The sequence below is a fragment of the Natator depressus genome, chromosome 7, assembly GCF_965152275.1.
Source record: "Natator depressus isolate rNatDep1 chromosome 7, rNatDep2.hap1, whole genome shotgun sequence".
In the NCBI taxonomy this organism is placed as follows: domain Eukaryota; kingdom Metazoa; phylum Chordata; order Testudines; family Cheloniidae; genus Natator; species Natator depressus.
The window spans coordinates 119549364-119561281 of record NC_134240.1 but is presented as its reverse complement, the minus strand read 5'-3'; the positions used below and the strand labels follow the sequence as shown (position 1 = coordinate 119561281).

Sequence of the window (11918 nt, the reverse complement as noted above, 5' to 3'; positions counted from 1 at the left end):
CTCAAAAAGGATCATCTGTTGAAAATTGCAACAGAAATGCAGCCAGTATTATTTGGGCAGGCAGCGAAGAAGAATTTTGTGTCCAGTTGAAACAGTTGGGAAAACATTGGTAGGCAAAATGTAATGACTGGAATTGACATTTGGCCAGGACACTCTAGCGAATGCATTTTTTTCCTTGCAAAAAGTGCCGTGGGATGTTTGATAGCTGATCAAAAACTCATTTTTTATGTTTGAAAGTCTGCATCTCCAGAATCACAGCACAATCGTTCAGTATTAATTTAGGGAAGAGCGCCACCTACTGAATTGCCAACATTGCTTTCTCCAGCCCTGTGGGTTTTCCTGGAGGTCCTCCATCCAAGCAGTAACCCTGGCCTGACCCTGCTTAATTTGTGTGATCTAATGAGATTACAGGCCCAGGTGATGAGGAAATACTCTTTTGTCTTCGAGATTAGGAAGTATATTTTCTCATTAATTTCTTCAGTGTTCATCTCCTGAACTTTACTCCTCAGGAGATAAGCAGCAGGCGCATAGGAATACTTGTCTACACTGAGATTGAAACCCAATAGCACCTTTCTAGCAAGAATGGTATTTAAACATGGATCTTGCTGGAAAGGTGCTAACTTCTCAAATCTCAGAGTAGACTGGGTTCAGTTGTGTTTACAAAATAGCTTTCAAAACAACATTATAGTACTATAACTTATACTGTAAACCAGGGTTGTAGACTCTCTTATGTGGCATTAAACATAAAGATGTCTTTATTTTTCCATGATCTTAGTAATAAAGAATGAAAGGAGCACCAAAAATGTAGTGCTGTGTATCCAGTTGAGCTTTGTTAATATGGATTGCTTTCCATGAGGAATTATCAGCTCTGTGAACTCCCACACTTCTGCAGTGGATCACTGCAGCTTGAAATACACTGTAGGCAAGATAATAGATCAAGTGCTGTAGGATGCAGTATTGCATGGGCATAATAAAGAGCACACATTAAGACAAACAAACCATCTTGTAATAAGCAAGCATATGATTAGTAAAAACTAGCATGCTGTTTTTAGAAGAAACTTTTCTACATGCCTGTGTCACATCTGAAAGTGAGTGTATAAAAAGACACACGCTGTGAAAGTGGTACTAAGGTTTGGTTCTAGCAGAACAAGTATCAGCATATAATAGGTACTTCCCTTTGGTTGGCAATATGGTCAGTCTCTGATCTGGATGTCCCAAGGTATATTAATACTCTTTCACATAGGAAATATACAAGAAAACAAATGTACAGTTCTGTAAATTAATTTAATCTAATCTCAAATAGTCTATTTAACTGATTTCTGAACTGTAATTTATTTCCACTGGATAGGCTCATCTCTTCCACTGCACTACATTATGTAGCAATTTGTAACTTTTTTTTTCTTCTTCAAAATCCATGTTGTGTCATTAAACAATGTTGGCAAAAATGCAAAGACAGACCTGTAAAGTGTGGCAGGACATTTCTAGTATCATGCATGTGAAATTTTGCTGCCTGATTCTCAGCTATCAAGCTGCTCAGCATGCCGCATGCTCGTCGTGTGGCCCAGATTTGGCAAGGGTGACATTTTTGGAGTGTGTAACTAATGAAATAACTAGGTCGCAGAATTGAGGGCCCATTTTTACAGCTAACTGCCAGCTCAAACTTTCCAACCATTAATTTCAAAGGGACTCCCATGTGAGGATTCTGCCTGCAGACATCTAATTTCGGGGGTGGAATCTATGACTGTGCAATGAATAATTGCCAGTAATTACTCAATTGATTCTACTAGGCTGAGCATTGTATTTTTAACAAATTATTAACAGTATGTTTTTGAAATAATTATAAAGATCAAACGTACTTCTGACCTGTTTATGCTGTTGGATTCCTTTTTGCGCTACTCTCATTTTGGACAATTAGACTAGATAATTTGATTGCACTTTACTGCACTAGCACATTGCTGCATAGTTTGGATTGAAAATACTGATGGACAAGGCTGATTATTTTTAAATGGTTTTTAATTGAACTGAAAAAAACACTTGGAAACATAGATATTGGTCTTAGGTTTAGTGTAAGCTTGTTTTTACAAAACCTAAATTTTAGCTTCAGTTTGACCTGACTATCCGTTCAGTGGCGTATTTATCCATTACATGTGGGAGGACCCAGTCTGTTCCTTCTCTCCAGCCCAGCAGAGACCGAGAACACTGCAAGTAATTAATTAACTTCTGTTTACCCTTCCTTCCTCCTGCAAAATATAGTTTCAGCTTGATATGGAATCAGATTTCTACTTCCCTTGTCCCAAAATCCACTAGTGGTGTCACTGCACTGGGGGTGGCGTTGAAAATAGGGTCCCACTAGGTAGTTACTGAAGCTTCTAATTTTATACTTTGAACATTAAAAATACGTTTCTAGAATAGATACTTCTGTTCTTTTTCTGTATTAGACTCATGGATATAGAGTGGTTATGTGCTGTTAAATAACTTCTGTGTTCCACACCAGAAGCGGCTGCATTTCTGTGGTGATATACTTGTGTATAGTTTGTAAAGTGTTTTGGGATCCTTTGATAAGATCCTGTATAAAAGTCAGTATCAAATAGCAAGGGATGTGGAATTTGTAAAACCGTTGGAAACCAACTAACCAAAAAGAACCTTGAGAAAGAAGACTCGGGACTCTTTCAGGAATTGTGGATTTCTTTTCTGTGTGGGAAAGCATACAACCTTAACTTCAGCCTCCCAAAATATGTTGAGCTTACTCACATTCCCAGTTGAGATTTCCTGTGTTTGTGTTCGGAAGGGCCTTGTGTGAATTTTGGGCAATTACCTGAAATGAGTAGATCTGTCTTGATGGACAAACTGTGTGTAAGTATGGGCTTTCTCAGACTTGGAGACCACTCCTTCCCTTCAGTTCGAAGTAAATGGCTTAGTGGTGCACAAACATTCTTTGGAAGTGGAAAAAAGTGCCACTGAGAAGCTACTATATTTCTTTGCAGTGATGAGCCCACCCACCTTGCTGAGTTAAATTAGCTGGAGCAGATATGAGGCTGGAAAGTTTTGTGGGGCGATGGGACTGATTTGAGGTGGAAAGTTCTACCCTTGTCTGTGCATTTTTACGGACTTCAGCAGAAGGCAGGAATTAACCCTAAATTGCCACTTCAGGCAAGGCTGCAGCTTTCAGGGTGCCAGCCTGTTATAAGGTCTCTGGATCTTTGGGATGCTTGAGGCCCCTTTTAATTATGGCTCTCTCGTTTTCCTCAACAGGGGAAAGTGGAAGTGGAGGCTGGGAAAGAGGGAATGAAGTTTGAAGCTGGTGCTTTTTCCTATTATGGGGTGATGGCCCTCACAGCATCGCCAGGTATGTTCTCTTACCTTCTGCTTTTGAAATTCTTTCATGCCCAAGCATGCCTCTCACTGTTAATGTGGATGGAGGGAGCTGTGTAGGAGAGACCCCTGTGGTGTTTGATGCAGCTGGCATCCACAATGCATGGTAGCATCCTGCCAATGTAACTAGCTGCCTGGTGTTTCACACCTGGGAGAGATTGATAATGGTTGTGGTATTAACTCATGAAATCTGACCAGTTGTCACAAGTTTGCCAGATTCCAGGCAAACAAGAAGTCTGCTAGTTAGTGATCTGTTTTTCTGTTTGAATACAGGGACAGTTGGGTTTGGGGGTTTTTGTTTGTTTTTAATAGCAGCACAATAGGGGCTGAAGGAACAGAATAAGTAATACTAAGTACTAGAAAGACATATGGTGCTGTCAAATGAAAATGACACATATCAGGAAAGAATAATGATATATCTTAATAATCGTCTACATGGCGAGTTACGGTGCAGCAAGCCCAGGTGCAAATCTACAGCACACCAGTTTGCTGCGCAGTAACATCCCATGTGGATGCTGCTACAGCGTACTGAAAGCCCCAGAGTATAGCAGTGTCCATGTCGGGCATTACTGCGTGGCAAGCTGGTGCACTGTAGATTGGCATCCTGCTTTGCGGGGCAGTAACTTGTCATGTAGACAAGTCTGAAGTTTGTGAAACAAACCTGAGATTCTGAGAATTATCAGTTATACTAGAATGAGGAAGAGAGATTTTCCCATCATGCAAAGATGCTGAAAATCAGCCCATACAACCAACTTGCACAGAAATGTATCTTCTTTAAAATATGTGTAAGTAAAAATGTGGGCAACCACAATGAGAAAAGCAAGTTGGGACCCAGGCGAACCCTCATTACAAAAACCATAATCTTGTGAGCCAGGTACCCTGTCAAGCCACCTCCATCACATAAGTATGTATTAGACATTCACTGTGGGCTAACCCTGATTACAAGAAGTAAAGGTAACACTTCAATTGTCTCTATAAGTATGCTGTTCTCTCTGTACCACCTTGGGCTGTGATTCTGTCAAATCTCACAAGCTAAACTAGGTTGGGCTGGCTCAGTGTCTAATGGGAGACCTCCCAGAAATCTCAAGTGCTGCAGAAAACGATGTTAGTGATTCAGTGGGTAGTACCTGTCCATCTTAGACAGTATTGAGCCACTGCCTCCACCATGGTGCCAGGGGGCATATTTTATTGCTGGAAATGCTGCCTTTCAGCTAGAGACAAAAAAAACAAGATTCTGATCAGCTGAAGTATTTAAAAATCCCACAACACTTTTCATAAATATTGGTGGTTTAGTCTAGCAGTTACATTCTGCCCACCTAAAATTCCTTGAATGGCTTCAAATGAACAAGTTTTTCTTCACTCACACAGAAATTTATTTCTGGTGTTACTGGAGTAAAATACCTTCCATGTTCCACCCAAGAAATAGCTGCAGTTCAAAAGTGGGTTAATGATTTCAGTATATATTGTTAAATGGCTTTGAGAGCCTTTAGGATGAAAAGTACTCTATATAAATAAGGTATTATCATTTCCTTGTAAGAGCAGATGGTTAGAGTAAATTCCAAAGACAAAAGCAATTCTCTGGGACATATGAGATGTAAGCAGTAATCTATGTTGCCATTTAGCTGACATTTTTCTGAATATATGTTAGCAATTTCACATTCAAAGTAGAGAGCAATTGTTCCTTGATTATGTGTGCTGAAGTTAATAGATCTTACTGCTACCCTGTAGGTTTTTGAACAGCAGATTTGCTAAATGACAGATCCTTGGAAGAGTTTTGTCTGTGCTCTAGAAACAGTCGTGTGTGTGTGTGTGTGTGTGTGTGTGTGTGTGTGTGTGTTACACCCTCCCCGTTCCCCTCATTTTGAGGTTCAGCTCTTACAATACAGCTGGGTCTGGGGGTATGCTAGAGCATCATCTCTCACCTCACATGTACCAACACTTCACTGGAAAATCTTTCACAGCTGTCCTTTGGCCACTGTTATTCAGTGTGAACTTCCTTGTGTCCTTTTTTTGCTGACATATTCTGGGTTCTTCCTTCCTTCATTCCAGTTTTTGCACTCAGACGACACCTGTCTTTTTAGGGATCCCACCACTCCACCATAGATTGTGTCATTGCATCTTTCCCAGGGTGGGCCCTCCTGCTCTGAAATCCATGTTGGTCTTCCTCTCACCAAACTCCAAGTGCATACATCTGGGGTTTGTTTTAAATTGACTGCTAGTGGCTCTGTATTTTATTACTTTTTCTACAGTCCCTTTTCCAGTAGCAAAGCCGTTAGTTTGTGGATGCATTTTTCTATATGTTAAGAGAGTACATTTTATTTTGAGATTTTATGTCCAGGATGAACTCTTATAAATAAAGTGGCTGTAATTTCTCCATGTAGGTCTGGAAGCTGTTCCCCTTCAGCACTCTGGGTAATAGCCAGAGAGAGGCACTGCAGAGCAAGAGTAGGTGCTCTTACCTGACTCTTTAAAACTCCCAATCCCTAACAGCCCTCATGCCTCTGTTTCCCCATCTGGAAAGTGAAGACAATACAAGGTTGCTGAGGCTTAAATATCTGTAAAGTCCAGTTTGAACTGTAGATGGGAAGTGCTACTTAAGTGCAAATTATCACTATTAAAGTTACTATAAAATCATGACTGGCGTGGAGAAAGTAAATGAGGAAGTATTATTTACTCCTTATAACACAAGAACTAGGGGTCACCAAATGAAATTAATAGGCAGCAGGTTTAAAACAAATAAAAGGAAGTATTTCTTCACACAATGCACAGTCAGTCTGTGGAACTCTTTGCTAGAGGATGTTGTGAAGTCCAAGACTATAATGGGGTTCAAAAAAGAACTAGATGCGTTCATGGAGGATAGGTCCATCAGTGGCTATTAGCCAGGATGGGCAGTGATGCAGAACCATGCTCTGTTGTGTTCCTAACCTCCCTTGCCAGAAGCTGGGAATGGGTGACCGGGGATGGATTACTTGATGATTCCCTGTTCTGTTCATTCCCTCTGAAGGATCTGGCATTGACCACTGTCGGAAGACAGGATACTGGGCTAGGTGGACTACTGGTCTCACCCAGTATGGCTGCTCTTATGTTCTTCACCCTAAAATGGCTAAACTTGGAGAATTGCGAGCTCTTTTTGATGGTCTGATAAAAAGAATTTGAAGAATAGTGAAATCTATCCTGTTTTTGTTTCTGTATTTAGTTCCCCCGTTGGGCCTTCCCCCAAGATGACTTGCCGGGTTTTCATTTTTATTCTTCATCTCTTGGGCTAAAGTGGTTGCTGCTTTTGCGTTGTGTACTGTTTTTAAATGAATGGGTCTTGAAATGTAAATAGAGATCTCTGTACTGAATGCCAGTTAGGATTACCAAGTGGAATGTATGTAGTCTTGCTGATTTATTTTTTTTAATTATTTCTACAAATTGCCTAATCAGCTTTTCCCCCCCTTTTCTTTTCTGCAATTGATTTGTGCTTCTGGTTTCTTCAAAGAGTATGAATTGACTCTTTCCCTGGCAATGTGGATAGCTGTCCCCTTCCCAGTCATGATCTCACCCTTTTTCTCTCCTTCTTCTAGTTCCCTTGTCCCTGTCTCGTACCTTTGTTGTCAGCAGAACAGAATTATTAGCAGCAGGTTCTCCAGGTAAATCCGCATGCTTCTTTTCCATCATTCTTGTGCCTGAACTGACCCAATAAAAAGCCCATTGCAGTCTGTATTTGTCTGACCCCTTTCCTTGTTAGAGAGAAGTTCAGCCAAGAGATATGCCTAACAGGTAAGTATCCTAAACTTTCTTTTATGACTAATTACTAATTGGTAGCAAACTTACAGACACATCAAAATGAAATAAAAGTAATAACTGTTTAAAGAGAACATATTTGGTAATGAAAAGCTTCTTGCTTCTCTTACTCCTATACTGATACAGTATCAGAGTGATTTTTTTTTTTAAAGATAATATTCTGGTCCCTAGCCTGGATTCATGTAAAAATATACAAAATGTCTCAATTCTGCAGAAGATGGAGTTAAAATGGAGGAAAGCATACTGCTGAACTGCCAAAAAAAAAAAAAAAAAAAAAAATTTAACTGAGAAAGAGGTACCTTATCTCCAAACAAAATTTAAATTATATATTGGTTATACACAGAATATCCTGTTTCACATGCTCAAAAACTCTGTCGTCTTCAAAATTAATTAATTTCACGGATTTCTATGGAGACTTATAAATAAAGCCAGATGTGATAGTTCTGCCCATAGTGGTATTTGAGTTATTCAGACACGTAATGTGTGGATGAGATATGTGGGGGAAATGTGGGGGTTGGGGTTTTTGTTTATTTTAAGACCATGTTACTCAGATGACTGAACTTGAACTGATTTTGCTTAAACTTCCCCAAAACGTTTCACTTCAGGGCTGAGACCAAGTATGGAATGTATCAGGCCAAAAAGACCTTGTTAGGGGCATTTGTGAATGATTGGAAACAGGGAGGTGAGGAATCCAGAATGGAAGTTGGAAGCCAGCCTCACCTATAGTGAGCACCGGGGGTGCCTTTTCTAGTTAGGAGATAAATGAAAACGCTACCCGAGGGAAATGGCAGAGTGTACTGGAATGACTGTTCCTCAATTTCCACAGTATGCATCCAATGAAGTGAGCTGTAGCTCACGAAAGCTCATGTTCAAATAAATTGGTTAGTCTCTAAGGTGCCACAAGTACTCCTTTTCTTTTTGCGAATACAGACTAACACGGCTGTTACTCTGAAACCTGTTCCTCAACAGAGGCTGAGCCGTGCTGAAATTTTGTTTTCCATTGAAGTTACCATGTTCATGTTAATGCCACTGTCTCTCTGTACCTCTAACCAGAACATGAACAGGACAATATGTGTGTGTGTGTGCTTAAAAAAACAAAACTGTCCCCTTTTCCCCAAACTTTAATGTACAAACCAAAAGGAGCTCTCCTTCATTGGCCATTTCCTGAGCTTTTGGTGTTTATGCGGCATCTACTCCCTGGGTTTTTCCTCTCTCTCTTTAGCTTTCTGCTATATTTTACCCTCTGTCCTGAAATTAGTATTACGCACATTCCAAACAAACTACAGGTTATTGCCCTGCAGGGGATTTTTTTTCATGCCCAGTTAAAGTTTCCAGCAGCTAAAATCGAAGGGGAAAAAGTTTAATCTTTCTTTAATTAAACTGTTTGATGGCTTTATTTTTTTTCTTGAAACTCTGCAGCTTTGATTATCTTTTTTGCTCAATTATTTTGCTGTGCCCAGATCATCTTTTTTTTATTTGTCCATTTAACAAATTAAATGTACCCCTCACACTTGCAAACTATTTCCAATATAAATGCCAGACATTTTTTCCTAGCTATTTCCAACTGAAAGAAATAAAATAATAATGGAAAATAATAATGCGGGGGGGGGGAGGGGATATACCACTTGAAATGAAATCATATGGTAACCCTGGTTGCTATGGCAACTGACAATGCAGCTTGTCAGTTGTGTTGCTGAACATGTGGTACAAGAGGTGACTATACCAGGATTCTCGGCTGTGGTACTGGGGCATTCTGAAAATGGTTCCATTGTGTTAATCCCAAATGTGTAACTCGCTGTTAGGCTTGTGGTTTGTGCCATTAGATCCTTTCTGTAGGAATTTGGGAAGAGCCAAGCTTTCAGTCCCTTGCTTTTTGTGCTCTCCTGCATGCTTGCTGTTCTTGTTCTGTCCTCTGCCTCCATCCACTCCATGTTTTTAGCACATGCATTCTTTCCATTCACTTCCCCCCCCTTCATTCACCATATTTTTCTAATAATTTCCTTACCCTTGATAAATGGGGATTTCAGGAGTCCATGTCAGATTCACACTGATGCTGAAGCTACTTCAGAAAAAAACTTTCTTCCAAAAACTAGTGATGTGCTATTCTTGCCACATAGATATGTATTTTGTGCATCAGTATGGCAAAGCAAAGGCTGACTGATTTGGTCTGTTGACAGAATGATGGCATATTGTCAGACTACTTTCTGTGAAGAAAGATGCCTAGTAGCATTGGGTTGCTTCTTCTAATAGCCTTTGTAGCCTTATAGTGGTTTTCAAAGACGACAAGGGAGTATCCACTTGGAGGGCTGACAGAAATCTGACTGCTTGCCTCTGAGTCTAAGCTTGGCATTGCTCTTAGAGGCCAAAATGATTGCCCCGCTGATGGAAATTGCAGCACAGAATTGCCTGTTTCTCAAAACCTTTATTTTCCTCCTTGCTGTTTTGAAATGAAAGATGTAAAGTAGCCACTGGATTTTAAAAGCAATTGGCGGGTCACTTCAATTCCGTCATAAGCCAGGAGGAGTCTGAGATGCTAGGACTTTAGAAAGAGATAAAAGGTAAAAGAACGCAAGAAGTGAAGAACCACATTTCATTTTCCTACAAGGACGGCATGGTTTGCATATCCATGTGGCCAGTGCAGAGAGTGGGCTGTGCTGCCCATGACAAGGCAGATCTGTGTCCAACCACCAAGGAGAGCATTAAGAATTTTATGATTAAATGAAGGAGACAATGCTCAGAGCACTGTGAAACCTTTTAAGATCAAAGCTCCTTTGTAGAAAGGCTCCAGCTGTCCAGATGCTGTTCTGCTGGTTGCTAAGTCAATGCAAAAAGGCTTTCACCATGACGTCTTAAAGTGAGACCTCTCACTTGATACACTTGCTACCCAATGAGCTCTTCAGAACAAGCCAGGTTTAGCTTTAATTTGGAATTGGTGAACTTTGGGTCTGATAGGGACCAAAACCACACTGATCCTGCAGATAATCTGTATCTTGATCAACACACACAGTATTTGCATCCAGACAGGGAAGAGGACCTGCTAAAAGTCTTGGGAAGTTGCATTTTGGAATGCATTTCTGTGGGCACATCTTCACAGCAAAAAACCCCTCCGCAGCAAGTTTCAGAGCCTGGGTCAGCTGATTCGGGCTTGTGCTGCAAGGCTAAAAATTGCAATGTAGTTGTTTGGGCCTGGGCTCCAAGACACAACTCCCTCACCAGGTTTCAGAGCGTGGGCTCCAGCCCGAACATCTACACTGCTATTTTTAGCCCTTCCGTGTGAGCCCAAGTCAGTTGACCTGGCCTCTTAGACTCACTGCTGTGGGTCTCTTTTGCTGTGTAGACGTAGGGCCCCAGTCCGTGTAGGGCATTGAGTTGGTGGAAACTTAAGGAAGTGAACGTCATCTTACAAGGAAAGCAGCATTTTAGTATTTTCATAGTTTAAAGCCAGAAGGGACCATTTGCAGTAGGTACATTATGGCCAGGGCACCCTTCTGGGATGGCTACAATGCTTTGGTCGGCCAGCGAAGCTCAGCACTTTAAAAAAAAGTGAGAGCAAGAAGCTGATCAGTCATGATTTTGCCATATCCAGAGGACAAGCCAGGCCTTTCCAGAATCTGGGTGTTTCTCCATCGGGAGTAGAGTAATTCACTGGTCCCACTGTCTCACCTGGCTGACAGAGGTTCTGAACTGCATCCGCCCAAGTTATCCCTTCAAACCTTGAGCCCTGGCAGGTGTCAGGGAGAACGTTTCAGAAACAGATGAAATAAAGAGAGAGCCCTTTGGCCCATTAGAACCACGTCCCTTAGCCTCTAAAGGTGGATGCACCCTACCTTGTGAAGCAGCCAGATGTGATATAGTAGAGGACACCCCTGTGATGTAGGTGAAATGTACTAAATGGTATGATGAAGTAAATATTGGTAAATGGCTCCAAGGTCCCTGGATGAAAGGCACTGTCCAATGTGCGTGATCATAATCATTTACAGCTTATCCTAGTTATAGTGATGTCACGAGTTAGCTCGGGATTTAAAATGTCCTAACACTCATGGTAATTTTGCTGCTGAACTGTACTTTGTGTACTCAGTGACTTAAGTACCTGTGCAGTCTTCCATGCTATATCATGGGTTAACAAATGTCTTTGAGAACTAATTACTAACCGTTTCCTGCTTTATTTAAAAAGTTTTTCTCTCTTCATTCCTATTCTTCAGCTGAAAACAAGTCACCCCCTCGTCCTTGTGGCTTGAATCATTCGGACTCTCTAAATCGAGGTGATCGCATTGAAGCAGTGACACCAACGTTGGGGAGCAGCAACAATCAGCTGAATGCATCTTTTCTTCAGGTGTACGTCCCAGACTATTCAGTGAAAGCACTCTCAGATATTCAGTTTGTCAAGGTAGGAAAAGAGTCAGCGGGGCTTCCCTCTCAGAAAAGCTGCACTACGTTGCAGAGCTGAGAGGCAGGGGGAGGGAGATGACAGATCTGTTATGTCCTTGAGTTACAAAGAGCAACTAGGATTATGCAAGCTGTAGTCATTTTGAACTGCCTACTTTCCCCTGTTTCTGCTGTTGGTTGACTTTCCTCCACTGCTCGGTTTGGACAGTGAAATCGGACTGGTCACTTCATTTTCTGATTACCAGCACTTCAGAGGAAGCTTTAAAAAAAAAATTTCCACTGGAGTTAGTCTTGAAAGCCCATCTATTGCTGTGAAGTTTTGTAAAGCCTTTTGAACAATCTGAATCCGTTCTCATTAGTTGAAGAATGAAGAA

The 11918-nt window shown here is 41.1% G+C and overlaps 1 protein-coding gene across 1 annotated transcript in view; it reads left to right on the top strand.

The window, feature by feature from the left end:
* CNNM2 (cyclin and CBS domain divalent metal cation transport mediator 2) overlaps positions 1–11918 on the top strand; it is a 178032-nt gene that overhangs the window by 154906 nt on the left and 11208 nt on the right. The window contains exons 5-7 of the mRNA XM_074959433.1: positions 3253–3346; positions 6939–7004; positions 11361–11545. Coding sequence (XP_074815534.1) covers positions 3253–3346; positions 6939–7004; positions 11361–11545 — 345 coding nt within the window. The remainder of the gene's footprint in view (positions 1–3252; positions 3347–6938; positions 7005–11360; positions 11546–11918) is intronic.